The sequence below is a fragment of the Platichthys flesus genome, chromosome 16, assembly GCF_949316205.1.
Source record: "Platichthys flesus chromosome 16, fPlaFle2.1, whole genome shotgun sequence".
NCBI lineage: Eukaryota > Metazoa > Chordata > Actinopteri > Pleuronectiformes > Pleuronectidae > Platichthys > Platichthys flesus.
Window position 1 is genome coordinate 436,970 of NC_084960.1, and position 15,531 is coordinate 452,500.

At 43.3% G+C, this 15,531-nt stretch overlaps 2 protein-coding genes across 5 annotated transcripts; one reads left to right on the forward strand and one right to left on the reverse strand.

Moving 5' to 3' along the window:
• The first annotated feature begins 244 nt into the window (after positions 1 to 244).
• LOC133971042 (MBT domain-containing protein 1-like) lies at positions 245 to 11,127 on the forward strand. 4 transcript variants are annotated; one of them, XM_062408222.1, is made up of 18 exons: positions 256 to 467; positions 2,355 to 2,613; positions 2,745 to 2,878; positions 3,387 to 3,492; positions 3,736 to 3,815; positions 3,944 to 4,061; positions 4,145 to 4,279; positions 4,567 to 4,655; positions 4,835 to 4,933; positions 5,201 to 5,336; positions 5,577 to 5,632; positions 5,738 to 5,842; positions 5,929 to 6,076; positions 6,154 to 6,236; positions 6,317 to 6,554; positions 6,942 to 7,025; positions 7,629 to 7,817; positions 7,947 to 11,127. In XM_062408222.1, the coding sequence occupies exons 1-18, from the start codon at positions 447 to 449 to the stop codon at positions 8,033 to 8,035; spliced, it is 2,169 nt and encodes a 722-aa protein (XP_062264206.1). In that variant the 5' UTR covers positions 256 to 446; the 3' UTR covers positions 8,036 to 11,127. The 4 variants fall into 4 exon arrangements, 3 of the variants coding, with proteins under 3 accessions (XP_062264208.1, XP_062264206.1, XP_062264207.1); XM_062408223.1 differs by having other exon boundaries at positions 260 to 467; positions 6,960 to 7,025; XR_009924348.1 differs by lacking the exon at positions 7,947 to 11,127 and having other exon boundaries at positions 245 to 467; positions 6,920 to 7,025; positions 7,629 to 7,694.
• A 768-nt stretch (positions 11,128 to 11,895) lies between these two features.
• LOC133971059 (nucleoside diphosphate kinase B-like) lies at positions 11,896 to 14,654 on the reverse strand. The gene is made up of 5 exons (XM_062408247.1): positions 14,519 to 14,654; positions 13,462 to 13,594; positions 13,016 to 13,117; positions 12,535 to 12,647; positions 11,896 to 12,134 (listed from the first exon to the last, which is right to left on the reverse strand). The coding sequence occupies exons 2-5, from the start codon at positions 13,576 to 13,578 to the stop codon at positions 12,017 to 12,019; spliced, it is 450 nt and encodes a 149-aa protein (XP_062264231.1). The 5' UTR covers positions 13,579 to 13,594; positions 14,519 to 14,654; the 3' UTR covers positions 11,896 to 12,016.
• Positions 14,655 to 15,531: the final 877 nt, after the last annotated feature.

The window sequence follows — 15,531 nt, forward strand, 5'->3', positions numbered from 1 at the left end:
CTTTATTAATTATATAAAACATTTTATTGTGTAACAATTTTCAAGTAATAAACTTAACATAGTATTAAAAAAGATAGAAAAGAATGACTTAAGATAGAAACATAATAGTTCAAATTAGCGACTTGACATCTGATTTATTAGTTTTATTTTCGTTTGGCTGGGTCATTTTACTTTTATTTCTCACATACAATTTTTTATATTAATTGACATAAATGGAGCTAATTCATTGTAATGTTGTTCCCACTGTGTCCAGCAGGGGTCACCGGAGAAGTCCCCGTCTCGACTCTACAAAACACACGAAGCAGAGCCGTCAGCCAATCAGAGGCCCCCGTTCAGCACCGCGGCGCCTGCGCACTGCGGCTCTGATGTTTGTTGATATGTGAGCTGCGGTTCTGTGCGGGATCCTCTGCGGGTCTGTGCGGGGATCTGTGCGGTGCTGCCGCCCGATGGAGAACCTCAGAGACCTGGTGAGTCCTGCGGAGCCTGCGGGGCCTGCGGCCCCTCCTGGAGCCCGCACTGCCCGCATGTGCTGAGGCGGTGACAGCGGGTCGAGCCGCTTCAGAGCTGCACACGAACCTCACTGAGGAAACCGCATCTTTCATATGAATCTGCTGCTCGGAGGAGAAATGTCCCGCAGCGGAGCCGCGTCTTCTCACTTTATGGAAAAAATCGCTTTCTGATTGATTCGGCAAGTTTGAATTAACAGTAGTAATTTGAACTCTATTAAAACGTAGACATGTATCATCCCCGTTGTTCAAACTTCAAAACCCGCATTCAAATGGGACGACGTGAAGTTTGTCTGCTTGTTGAGACGAGAACGTTTCTCATTGGTCGAGATTTGATCACTTTGATCAATTGGAGGAGACGAGTTGTGATTCGGCTCAAATCGATTCAACCAATCGGCTTCTCGTTCGTGGAAAATGACTAAGTTCTTATCATTCACCTTCATTAGCATCAGGGAGTCAATCAGAAAGACACACACACAGAGATACAGATCTGATACACACACAGACACACACACCTGATACACACAGACCCACACAGAGATATAGACCTGATACACACACACACACATACACAGACACACACACACACCAGAAATACACACAGAGACAAACACCTGATAAACATACACACATACACAGACACACACACACACACACACACCTGATACACACAGACCCACACAAACACCTGATACACACACAGAGATACAGACCTGATACACACACAGACACACACAGAGACACACACCTGATATATACACAGAGACACACACCTGATAAACACATACGCACACACACTTGATACACAAAGACACACACACCTGATACGCACACACACTTGATACACACAGAGACACACACCTGATAAACACACAGAGTCACACACCTGATAAACACACACACATACGCACACACACAGGCACACACACAGACACACACCTGATAAACACACACACATACACACACACACAGGCACACACACAGACACACACCTGATAAACACATACACATACACACAGACACACACACACACCTGATATGCGCACACACTGGATACACACACAGAGACACACACATGATAAACACACACACACCTTATACGCACACACACTTGATACACACACAGGCACACACACAGACACTACCCTGATAAACACATACACATACACACAGACACACACACACACCTGATATGCGCACACACCTGATACACACACAGAGACACACACCTGATAACACAGACACAGAGACACACACAGACACACACACACCTTATACGCGCACACACTGGATACACACACACAGACACACACCTGATACACACACACACAGACACACACCTGATACACACAGACACACAGACACACACCTGATACACACACAGAGACACACACCTGATACACACAGACACAGCGACACACACATATACACACAGAGACACACACCTGATACACTCACACAGACACACACCTGATACACACAGACACACACACACCTTATACGCGCACACACTGGATACACACACACAGACACACACCTGATACACACACACAGACACACACCTGATACACACAGACACAGAGACACACACTGGATACACACAGACACAGAGACACACACATATACACACAGAGACACACACCTGATACACTCACACAGACACACACCTGATACACACAGACACACACACACCTTATACGCGCACACACTGGATACACACACACACACAGACACACACCTGATACACACACACACAGAGACACACACCTGATACGCTCGCCTCCAGCTGGCCCAGTGATTGGTCGTCTTCTTCAGGCTCAACCCCTTCTGTCTCTGCTGTGTCCTCAGGTGGAGCGTCCGTCCAGGAAGCGCCGGGACTCCTTCGGGATGCTGGACGGGTTGGACGAAGACCGCAGCAGCTGCAGCACAGAGTCCAGTGGAGGCAGCGGAGCGTCCAGCCCAGAGGACAGTGAGGATGAAGAGTTAGGAGGAGGAGGAGGAGGAGTGACTCCACTCACTGCCACCTCCTCCTCCTCCTCCTCCTCCCTGACGCTCATCAAGACCAACGGGCAGGTGTACACGTATCCTGACGGGAAGGCCGGCATGGGTCAGTGACACAAGCAGATCCAGAACAACCATCCAGAGCTCAGTGGAGTGTGAGCAAAGATTGACTAAAAGTGTGTGTGTGTGTGTGTGTGTGTGTTTGTGTGTGTGTGTTTGTGTGTGTGTGTTCCTCAGCGACGTGTGAGATGTGTGGAATGGTCGGAGTCAGAGATGCTTTCTACAGCAAAACCAAACGTTTCTGCAGCGTCTCCTGCTCCAGAAGCTTCTCATCCAACTCCAAGAAGGCCAGCATCCTCGCCAGACTGCAGGTACAACAACTCACAGACACACACACACACAGACAGACACACACACACACAGACAGACAGACACACACAGCTCCTATTTGAAAATGACTTCTCATTTGATCTATAACATGGATACCGCAGTGTGATTGACAGCTACTACCGTGCTATGGGTGCATGTGGCAGGTGTAAGTAGGCGTGTCCTCGAGCTCTCAGTCAGGCTCCACCCCCCTCTTCTCCAAATATGGTTACTTCTGTTTGGAAAAAACCAAGATGGTGCTGAACATGATGTCAGACCGTGAGGTGCTGCTGGCTTGAGCCTTTCACAAAGTGCTGTTTACTAATAAAGAATTAAACTGCCGTGTTTTAAACAAAAGTATGAAAGTCTTGAATTTGCTCTTTCTGATAAGAAGGTCCTGGATCAGCCTCTTTCGCCGTATTTTCGCCAGGACTTCCTGAGTTCTTTCTCTGTGAACTAATACAATGCAGAGAATGTCCGGACGTGTAATGCCTCAGATTCCGTCTGTTTCAGGGGAAACCTCCCACTAAGAAAGCCAAGGTTCTCCACAAACAGCCTCTGATGACCAAACTCGCTGCCTACGCTCAGTCCCACCAGCAGGGCGGCGCCAGAAAGAGCGGTGAGTCCTCAGTCACATCCTGGACAGATCGATAAGTTCAGACATTGTCCCCATCACATGACACCTGGCTGAGTGTGTAGACTGAAACCACACAACCACAGGATAATTCAGTAGGAACCAATGAGCTGAGAGACGCAGACGGAGGTGGGAACATGTTGAGGGACGGACTACTGCAGTTATTTACTGACGTGTGTGTGTGTGTGTGTGTCTGTGTGTGGGTGTGTGTGTGTGTGTGTGATGCAGTCACTGCGGACATGTTTGACTGGCCTCGTTACCTTGGAGAGGGGGGGGCGATGGGAGCGCCGGTCAGCTGCTTCAAACATGTCGGTGAAACACACTCACACACACATTCAGGCCTTTGCTCCATTTGCTGGATTTGTTGGTTTCAGGTCTTCATCATTGTGTTGGACATGGTGAGTTGTTGAGTGGTTTTGTGTGTCCTGTTGTCGAGGTGCCGATGGGGAAGTCGTGGGACGACATCAGTGAAGGAGTTCGTGTTGAGGTCCCAAACACTGACAGTGGACTTCCCCTGAAGGTGTACTGGATCGCTGGCATCGTCAAACTGGCAGGTGCTCTCTCACTCACACACACAAAGACACACAGACACACACACACACACACCCTGAGACACGACTTGTGTGTCTGTGTGCAGGTTTTAAAGCCCTGCTGAGGTACGAGGGCTTCGACAGCGACTCCACCAGAGACTTCTGGTTGAACCTGTGTGTGCCGGACATCCACCCGGTGGGCTGGTGTGCTGCCGGAGGGAAGCCACTGGTCCCGCCCCAGAGTACGAGCCGTCTCACCACACCCCCACCAGAGCCTGTTTGATCATTAGATGAGAGTTCAGACTGTAAAAAGTTTTAATGCTCCAGAATCACATTCCTCAGACTTTCCCTCAACCAATGAATTTTAGATTTTTAACTTTAAAGAACGTTTACATTCAAAAAAACGTTTTATCAAACCAACGGAAACAAATGAAAATCACTCATATGTCGCTTCTGAAGAAGAAGTCAAATCCTCCACGAGGAGGGGGCGGGCCTTATGATCAGCTGACTGCTTCTGTCTGTTCCTCAGCCCTCGGGCACCGGTTCAACAACTGGAAGAGCTTCCTCATCAACAGACTGACGGGATCCAAGACCCTGCCGCCGGACTTCTGCTCCAAGGTCACACACTCACAGACACACACAGACACACAAACACACACAAGATGTTGAAAGAGGCAATTCACTGCAGGACGCCGTGTGGAACGTCTGGTTTTGCTAAAGGCTCGTGTCTCTGTGTCTCTGTGTCTCTGTGTCTCTGTGTCTCGGTGTCTCGGTGTCTCGGTGTCTCGGTGTCTCAGGTGCAGGACAGTTTGCAGTTTCCCTTCAAGAAGCAGATGCGGCTGGAGGTGGTGGATAAGACTCACCTGTGTCGGACTCGGGTCGCTCTGGTGGAACAGGTGGGACTCGCACCTGAGGCGGTTTCTTTTCAGTCTGATACGTTTTCTGTGGTTTTCACTGCAAACCAACAGAACCTGGTCCAGTCTGATCCAGACCCAGGACTCCTCTTCTGTTCTGAGGAACCTTTCACACCTGATGTTCAGGTTCAGACTGAACTGAGGAGTCTGAAGCTCTGAACCAGACCAGGTGTGAACGAGTCCTGAGAGGCTTCTCACTCTGTCCAGAGGAGTTTGAGTGACGGTGTAATCCTGGTGTTTCGGTCGCAGGTGATCGGCGGTCGCCTGCGTCTCGTCTACGAGGAGTGTGACGATGGGACGGACGACTTCTGGTGTCACATGAACAGTCCTCTGATCCACAGCATCGGCTGGTCTCGATCCATCGGACATCGCTTCAAACGCTCCGGTGAGTCAGCTGACCGGGGATCGGGCCACCGGAGTCACGTGATCGAGTGTTAATGTGAAACAGGAATCTCATCCGTCAGATTGTTCCATGGAGCTGGAACCCGGCTTCATGTCTTTCTCTTTGTTTTATTCTATATTTCCAGGTTTATCGTAGTGATTGATTTGAGTCTCACAGATGCAGCGTGACGTCGCCCCCTGCAGGTCACTGAGCTCATTTCAGCTTCTGTGTGTTTGTTTCCAGATGTGACGAAGAGGCTGGACAGTCCGGTGGACGCTCCGGGGAAGCTGTTCGCCAAGGTGAGAGAGACGAGTGTGCACCGATGTTTCTACAGGGGGAACCTCCACCCACATGTAGGGGGCGCTCACGAGGCAGTCCAGCATGAATGTCTGGTGTGTGTTTAGGTGAAGGAGGTGGATCAGAGCGGCTCGTGGTTCGAGGACGGGATGAAGCTGGAGGCCATCGACCCTCTGAACCTGTCGGCCATCTGCGTGGCCACAGTGAGGAAGGTGAGGCACCCGCTCCTCCACCGTCAGCGAGCTCCCTCTGCTCCTCCTGACTCAGCGTGACAGGTGTGAACCTCCTCCTCCTGCAGGTCCTGGCTGACGGGCACCTGATGATCGGCATCGACGGGTCGGAGGCGGCAGACGGTTCCGACTGGTTCTGTTATCACTGCACCTCTCCCTCCATCTTCCCCTCCGGCTTCTGTGAGATCAACAGCATCGAGCTGACTCCGCCCAGAGGTACAGCAGCGCCCCCTGCAGAGAAGGGGTTGAACTGTGGCCAGGTGCGTGACGTGGTGTTGTGTGTCTGCTCTCAGGTTACTGCAGCCTCCCGTTCAGGTGGTTCGAGTATCTGAGGGAAAGTAAATCTGTGGCTGCTCCGGTCCAGCTCTTCAACAGGGTGAGTCCTGACGCCTCATGCTCTTTGACTAAGAACCGGTTCTCAGCTCCTCCATCTTTCCTCCATCTTTCCTCCATCAGGACGTCCCCGACCACGGCTTCCACCCCGGGATGAAGCTGGAGGCCGTCGACCTCATGGAGCCCCGGCTCGTGTGCGTGGCCACCGTGACCCGCATCGTCCACCGGCTGCTGCGGATCCACTTCGACGGCTGGGAGGACCAGTACGACCAGTGGGTGGACTGTGAGTCACCTGACCTGTACCCAGTGGGCTGGTGTCAGCTGACTGGATACCAGCTGCAGCCGCCTGCTGCTAACGCAGGTGACACAGACTCACACACACACACAGACAGACACACACACACACACACACACACACACACACACACACAGACACTCACACTCACACTCACAGACACAGACACACACACACACACACACACTCACGCTCACACAGACACAAACACAAACCTATACAGTCACATGATTTTATGCTAAGCTAACAGGTTTCAGTGTGATTCTTATAAAATCTCATTATTGTTTTGAATCCATCAGAAACAAACTTTACAAAGAACCTGATCTATGTGGAAGTTATTGCTACATAGCTAACGTTAGCATTAGCAGCAGCTGGCTCGCTCATCAGACTCTGTCTCTTTCTGTTTCCACCTTTGCTTCTTGTGACGTTAGCATGCTAACCAGCTAGCCTCAGCCCATCTGTGTGTTTCAGGCTCCAGAGAATCACGAGCCTCCAAACAGAGGAAGAAATCCCAGCAGTACAAGGGACAGAAGAAGAGTGAGTGTGTCCCTCCCTCTCATCTGCCCATTAGATCACTGTCGGGTTAATAAACATAAACCAGGATTTGAATTTGCTCTGAGCTCAGAATCTGACTTTTATAATATTGTTTATTGACGTATTTTACATAAATGAATATATTGTAAATCATCTTTAATGTTCAGGGACATCATAGAAGATCTGTGTTGAATGATCTTGAACCTTTTAGACATCCACATCCTTCTGTCGTCTGAAACTAAACAATCGATTATTCAGTTGAAATAAGATCATTAAGTAATTCTTCATCATGTTCCATTATTCTATTATGAACTGAATAATTGTATGTGCATGATGTGAATCAGGGCCGTGTTCTGATCAATTGATTGTGGAAATATTTGGCAGATTAATTAGTTAAGTTGGTTTTTGGTTGTTTATGTTTTTGATAGAAGATATAAAGATTCTAAGTATTTAGAGATTTGCAGTTGCAGAAAATGTTCAGATTAAACAACATGTATAAATATATGTATAGATATATTTGTTGATTATGATGAGATGATTATTATTATGAATATTAATTATAGAAAAAGGCTCATGTCCAGTTGTAACCCCCCCCCCGTCTCTCAGAGAGGAAGCTGCCCGTCGCCAAGCGACCCGTCAGTCTGTCTGGCGCCGTGGTAACAAGCGTCCCCAGGAGTGTCTCTGGAGACGAGGATGAGACGCCGCCTGATTACCCATCACCCCCCATTCCTGTCTCCGCAGCTCAACCCCTGTCTGCAGGTCCAGAGAGCAGCCCCCACACCGAGGGGGGGGCAGGTACACACATGTGTTATTTCTCTGTAACGCCGACACCCTGCTACTGAACCATTGGATTGAACACGTGTCCGTTTGAGGACGTGTGATTGGACGTTTTCTGACGGGACTCGTTTGTCTTTGTCGCTGCAGGTTCACACGTTAAAGACGAGTTTCGTCCCGAGACGACTGAGACCAATGGATCCTCTGGAGATTTCTTCATCAACCAGGACCAGTCGTAGGCCTCCTCATCCTCAGTGGAGGAGGTCAGAGTTCATCCTCTCACATCCACTCTACAGTCGACTGTGTTGGTCAGTTTACAGACACAAAGAAAGACATTAAATCCTCATGATGCACTGTACATAACTTTTTTAGATGTCCCTTGTCCCATCTGCTAACATGGAGGAGGATGGGATCATGATTTATACTGCAGCCAGACACCAGGGGGCATTGGAGCCGTCATGTTTATTGATAGACTCTGATTCTCACACATTAGTCACAACAAACCAAATCAACACTTATCCGACATGTATCTTTAATCAGACAACATACACCACCAAGCTAACTAGCTCGTTAGCATGCTAACGGGATGGGAATGAAAGGCGTAGGGTCAGAGATTAAAGAGATTAAAGAGTAAATCTCACTCTCTCTCTTTTAAATTTTAATCAAGAACAAATCGTTTCACGTGAAGAAAAAAGACTCGTCGCAGTTTAACTGGAAAGTTAAATAGAGAAGAAGAGAATGTTCCTCTGAGAAAAGAAATGAACTAAGAAAATACAACAAGATGGTAAAACTTCTACAATGATTTATAATATCTAAGATCTTTATTTGTTCGTGTTTTAGTGTTTGAAAGTTAAAACTTTAATAATAGAACATGTAGCTGTATAACGTCATTTAATGTGTGTGTGTCTGTATGTGTGAGTGCGTGTGTGTGCTTGTGTGTGTGAGAATCGTGTGATAGATGTGTTATACTTAAACTGTAAAATATGATATCAGAAAAAAAAAATATTTAAGGCGGGAAAATACCAATGATTATTCAAAAAAATTCTCACTCAGAATTTGTGTCCAACTTAAATGAAACGTGACAAAATGTTAACACACTCATTTTACCATTTATGACGTAACACAAAATGTTCTGATAGAATTAACTTTTTGTGTTGAATTAAATTAAAATGAAGTTATTTCACCAAATCATCGAAAATTAAAAAATCTCTGCATCTTCAGACTGTGACAGTGACAAGGTTACATAACTTGATTTTATTTAAATATTTATTATTTAAAATATATATTCCCAGGCTTTTAAATGCAAAAATTCGTTCTTTCATTAATTTAGTTCCTCATTCGATTTAATCTGCAGCAGTGAGAAGAGAAAAATTCTGTTCTGCACTACCTCTCAGTGACCAGCAGAGGGCGACACCAGTGTTTTTATGTTGCCTAAAGAAAAAAGTTCATATTATTTCAAAAGTTTAAATAATATTTTTGATCACTAACTTTTCGTATTTCAAAAACATTTGTTATTTGTCATAATTTGGCAAAAAAAACTATAATGGAGATAATTTTTAGAACATGGTTTGCATTTGTTCATTTGATTAAAAGAGAATTGTATGAAAAGGTTTCCACATTCTAACATAAAAGTTTAATAACTAATGAATGGAACCAATATGATTTTGTTCATAATGTCATCAAGCTGCAGATTCACAAAAAGAAAAGATTCAAATTCTTCTGAAGCTGACGCTCGGAGCTGAAACTCACTATGATCAAATAAATCAAATAGAAATCAATTTGATAAAGAATTATGTAAAACATAAATAACCAATGATCCATAATTAACTTTTTCATCTTGTTGGAAGATATGGATGCCTATTTCTGACACAAATATAAAAGAGAAAGTGAAAATATATAGAGCATTATGCAGACTAACTTAATTATATAAATATGACAATATAAGAGAAAATTCAGAATTTCAAATATATTACATGTTAAATATTTGTTCCTCTTATATTATGACACTAATGTCTTGTGTTTTTATTTTCTTTAGTTTTTCACATGGAAATGTGCGTGTGTATCTCAATTCTGATTTAATCTGATCTAAACAGATCTAATCTGATTTAATCTAATCTGATTTAATCTGATCTGATTTAATCTGATCTGATTTAATCTAATCTGATTTAATCTGATCTGATCTAAATAGATCTAATCTGATTTAATCTAATCTGATTTAATCTGATCTGATCTAAATAGATCTGATCTGATTTAATCTGATCTGATTTAATCTAATCTGATTTAATCTGATCTGATTTAATCTGATCTGATTAATCTGACCTGATTTAATCTGATCTGATTTAATCTAATCTGATTTAATCTGATCTGATTTAATCTGATCTGATTTAATCTAATCTGATTTAATCTGATCTGATTTAATCTGATCTGATTTAATCTGATCTGATTTAATCTAATCTGATTTAATCTAATCTGATTTAATCTGATCTGATTTAATCTGATCTGATTTATTCTGATCTGATCCATGTGCAGCACTAAGAAAATGTCTTCAGCTCCTGGAGAAAATCTCTTTAAAGGATCAGCCGTTTTTTAAAGTGTCGTCTGTGTTTGTAGTGAGTTTCTACAGCGTCTATAATAAGTGTATTTTTTGTATTATGGTGCTAAATATAGATGAAATCACATGTTTGATAACGTTTGTAATGATTTTGACGAATCGTCTGTGACTCTGGTGAAGTCGTTGTTCCTGCTGTTTGCAATAGATTTTCTATAAAGAGAAAAGTAGCAAGGAAGTTTCGTGTGAAGGCCGCAGGATTTAACGAGTTTATAAAGTGTTTGTGAGTTTTAATGTGATTGATCGACTGTCGAGGAAAAACCAGACAAAATGAAGATGTGAGTGAAACTGTTGAGTGAAGCTTTTGAACCAGTGTGCTGGTGATCAGGCCTCGAGCTGAAGAATCCACGGGAACCTTCGGCTGCTTCTGTCCGAGAACCGATTTTAAATCCTTTTTGTTCTGGTTTTCCTGCATTAACAGATAAATCTGTAGAAATGAGTCAAAAGAAAACTGAGACAAACTTTTTACAGCGTGCAGAGGTTAATGGAAACATGTTAACGTCCGTGTTGTTCACGTGTTCAAGACGTTTACTGAACACGACACACACACATGTTACAAAGAATATAGAGAATTCAATCTATATGGTATTGATGTAGTTATGAACTGATGTTATCTTTCCTGAAGCTATTTTTAAACATTGTGAGATTTGTTTGGCAGCATGATTGTAGATGTAAAATAAATGACTTGAGACATTTTCTACGAAATAAAAAGAAAATATTGAACTTTAAGTTATTTGTCATTTTGTTGAACTCTGAATCATTTTCTTTTTTAAATTATAGTTCATTATTTATCTTTTTTTATACCTTTTATAGATCTGTTTGTGTTTATATTGTTTATATAAACATTATATAAATTTATATTCATATATGTCAGAGGAACTGTGTATTAGGATGGACGGTTGTGCTGCTTCTACTCCGATGAGACAAACTACTGAAACATGTGGAACAATAAGTAAAAACAAATGTCTTCCGTTTCTCAGAGAATATTTAGCCATGTTATAAATAAGTTAAGTAAATGTTTCAGTACAGTAAGTCGTATAAACTCTTCTAATATTGTTAAGTATACAGTATATATTTCCCAAAAATTCCACAGTGTAATAATTCATAAAAATGTCAGTTTTTCTATACAAAGTAGTGTTATTATATTTATATATATATATATATATATATATATATATATATATATATATATATATATATATATATAAATAGAAACGCCAACATTGTTTTATAATATCTGTTTTATTAGAATATGCTATAAAAATGTAATTGTATAGTTTGTCACCTTCATACTCGTATCATCAGTCATAAAGTTTGATATATGAATTAATACATATTATTAAAGTTTATATATAGTCTAGTGATAAAGTGTAAGTATAGTATAGTGTCGTATATAGTGTATACCTCAGAGTATAACGTGTAAGTCATGATTTGCCATATTTTATGAAGTTATATATATATATTTATTCATACCCTCATACGACAGACCAGTTTTATTTGTTATCATGAGACTTTATTAAAGTGCCACAAAGAAACCAAGTCAGAGGATCAACTGCAGGGGGCGCCTGTGTGGGGGCGGGTCCAGTTGATTTCCTGTTTGCTGATTGGCCGGTTACTCGTACAGGAAGGCCTGGGCGCAGGGCGTGTAGGCCACGAACTCCTCGGCCTTGAACCACAGGGCGATCTCCGTCTTGGCGTTGTCCACCGTGTCGCTGCCGTGCACGATGTTCCTGAGGAAACGACCATTCAATACAACAATAGAATATTAAAGATATGATTTAATGAGTTTTAAAAACTCACAATTATAAATAAAATCAAATACTAGACGTCAACATTTACATATAGATTCAAATATAGATCAAAGATAAAATATTGATTTAATATATTTATGAAGTAAATCAAAAGTCACAAAGTTTGAAGCTTCGACTTCAATCATCAGTTAGAATTATTAACTTTATAACTCAAATTCAATTCAATTCAACTTTATTTGTGTAGCGCTAAATCTTAATCAACATTATCTCAAAGGTCTGGACATCAAACATTTGAGTTGTTTCACGAGTCATAACTCTGTTTATGTTATATCAATACTGTGTGTGCGTGTCTGTGTGTGTGTGTGTGTGTGTCCCTCACCTGCCGATGTTGATGCACAGGTCTCCTCGGATGCTTCCTGGTTTGGAGTCAGCTGGGTTGGTCTCTCCCAGCATCATCCTGGCCAGCTTCACGATGCTCTGCCCCTCCCACACCTGAGACACATCAACACACCTGGCGTGTCACGGTGGAAGCTGATTGGTCGGTTTATCAGCTAAATATGACAATGATGAGTTTTGTCTCTAATTAATTAATTGAAATGTTATTTGTTGATATAAAAACATTGTGAACACAAATCTGCTTCGTGTTTACATCACTTGACCATAACCATGTAAACAGGAAGTAGATTGAGGCTTTCAAACTAAAATGTGTCAGTGTGGGCGGAGCCTCAGAGATGGTGTTTTTTAATTTTCTTACATAAAACCTCAGAAAAGTGAAGAAACAAAGTGAACATGAAACAGAGTCGCCTGCTAGGTCATGTGATCTGTGTGAGGGACATGTGTGTGAGGGACATGTGTGTTACCATGGCGAAGACGGGTCCAGAGGACATGTATTTGCAGAGTCCAGCGTAGAAGGGCGTGTCCTTCAGGTCCAGGTAATGAGTCTTCATGTGATCCTCAGACGCCTGAAGTCACAACATTCAAATCCATCAAGATCTCAACTCTTTGATTCCTTTGATCAGATCTGTTCCCTCGCCCTCGAGTGTGTTATTAAACCACACAACACACACACACACACACAGACACAGCTGTGAATAATGACACTGTGACACAAGTGTGAGTCCTTGAAGCTGCAACATTCAACAACTCAACACCTGTCACCCCCTCCCCCACACACACACACTCACACTCACAGACACACTCATAGGCGTACACACACACACACACGCACACAAGTTTTTCTCTTCTGTTCAAACCAGAACATTTGAATGAAATGTGGAAGGTATCAAATCAGGTGGTGATGTGCTACCTGGATGAACTTGGCAGCCACCAGCTTGAAGCCTCTGGTCTCGAAGCGCTTGATGATCTCGCCACACAGGCCCCTCTGGACGCCATCGGGCTTCACGGCGATGAAGGTGCGTTCCATGTTTCTGCTGAAGAGGCTGAAGAACACAGAGAAACTGAATCAGACACAAAGGAGAGGAAGTTGTCAAGTTACTTTTTGTATCGGAATAAAACTACATTTCTGAAAAGGAAGTTGATATTATAGAGGAAGTTAATCCTGAATATTGCTTTATATAATATATATTTAAATCATAAATCCCTGAATGTTCTGTTCATTTCTGCAGCTTCACATTTCAAACCCTCTTCACTAGACAATATTAAATATCGTCGTTGTGCTGAAGAAGTAAACTTGAGTGAAATGAACTCCGACCCAACACCTGCTTGTAACTCAGGACAAAGCCTGGGCGTGCACGTGGGGCACGTGGGGCACGTGGGGCACGTGGGGCACGTGGGAGTGTGGGTGTCCAGAGAGCCTCTGGCTGGCGTCCAGCTGAGAGGAGCAGATCATCTTCGACCCTCAGAGACGTCGAGGACGTTTCCATCACCGATTCCAAGTCACATGTGGATTTACCACAGATCTGCCCTGTGTACGGTGGCCCTGAGGGATCAGTGCACGGCCACAAGTCGCACCAACACTCCAACTCTATTGGTTTACTCTGGTGTGTTTTGATGAATAATTCGATTTTGGAATATTGTGAATATTACAACTAAGAATCATCTGTAAAAGTTCTTTCTCATGTTTAAATTCTGAGCTCTCACAAAGAAACAAACACACACACACACACACACACACACACACACACACACACACACACACACACAGCTGTCTGTCTGCAGCTGTCCAACATGTCACTGCAGGAACACATGAACAACACATGCACAGACTGAACATGTAAAATAATTCAACTTAAGTAGAATTAAACTATGTTCAAAACCTGTCTTTAATGAAACAAGTCAGAGTTCAGTGTGTGTGTGTGTGTGTGTGTGTGTGTGTGTGTGTGTGTGTGTGTGTTCATATCTACCTCGGTTCCGGGGGTTGAGGAGAACTTGTTGTGTTGCCGGCGACGGGATACGAAAACCGAGGCCGAGCAACTGAAGTGGAGCTCTATTTAAAGGCTCTACTGTGGGTGTGTGTGTCTGTGAGTATCTGAGTTTGGGTGTGTGGGTGGGTGTGTGTGTTTTTGGATCGAGTTTCAGTCTTTTGAAATGTTTCTCACTCGCTTTAAAAACTGTCCTTATTTATATTTCATAACTTTATATATTTTTTAACACAAATATAACTTTGTGTGTTTGTCAGAGTTCAGTTGTACAACAACCTAGAATAGTGAAAACTGTAATCCTGCTGTTAATTCAATTAATGTAAGAGTCAGGTTCAATGTAACTCTTCAGTTTGGTTTGATGAATATGTATAAATATTAGTAATAATAATAATAAAAATATATAAATACATACAAACACATAACTTTAGTTGAGACAACTCGTCTCCCTTTACTCACATCAAACAAAAATGAAGCCAAAGCATCTCGGATTCAAACGCTGCCATCTGGTGGTGATGATGTCATTTACACCCTCTCCACCAATCAGGAGCCAGCTGTCAGTCATGTTTTGATGTCATCAAATGACTAAATAAAACCAAACTGATCAGAAACATTTGATCAAACCTCAGAGAGAAGAACAAACTGAAACTTCTTCACAAACATTTATTTAACGTCTCCGTTTGTTCCGTGTCCCGTCTGCGCACATGGAGGAGGTCCATGAGCCATACTGCAGCCAGACACCAGGGGGCGCTCCACATAGTTCTGTCTTCACTTTATTGATTTGGCAGATGGAGAATTTTTATTAACAGTCAGTAAGATTCAACTGAGGAGCTGCTGACATGATGGAGCTTTCTCCCAAACGCGCACGGAGTGTGCATGTGACGCACACACATGTTGTGTGTGCGTCAGCAGAGTCTCAGCTGCTGCTTCAGTCTGTCAGCGGGGGGGGGGGGCAGCTGTCGTCCGACCTGCAGCGTCAGTCACTCACTGTCCAAAGG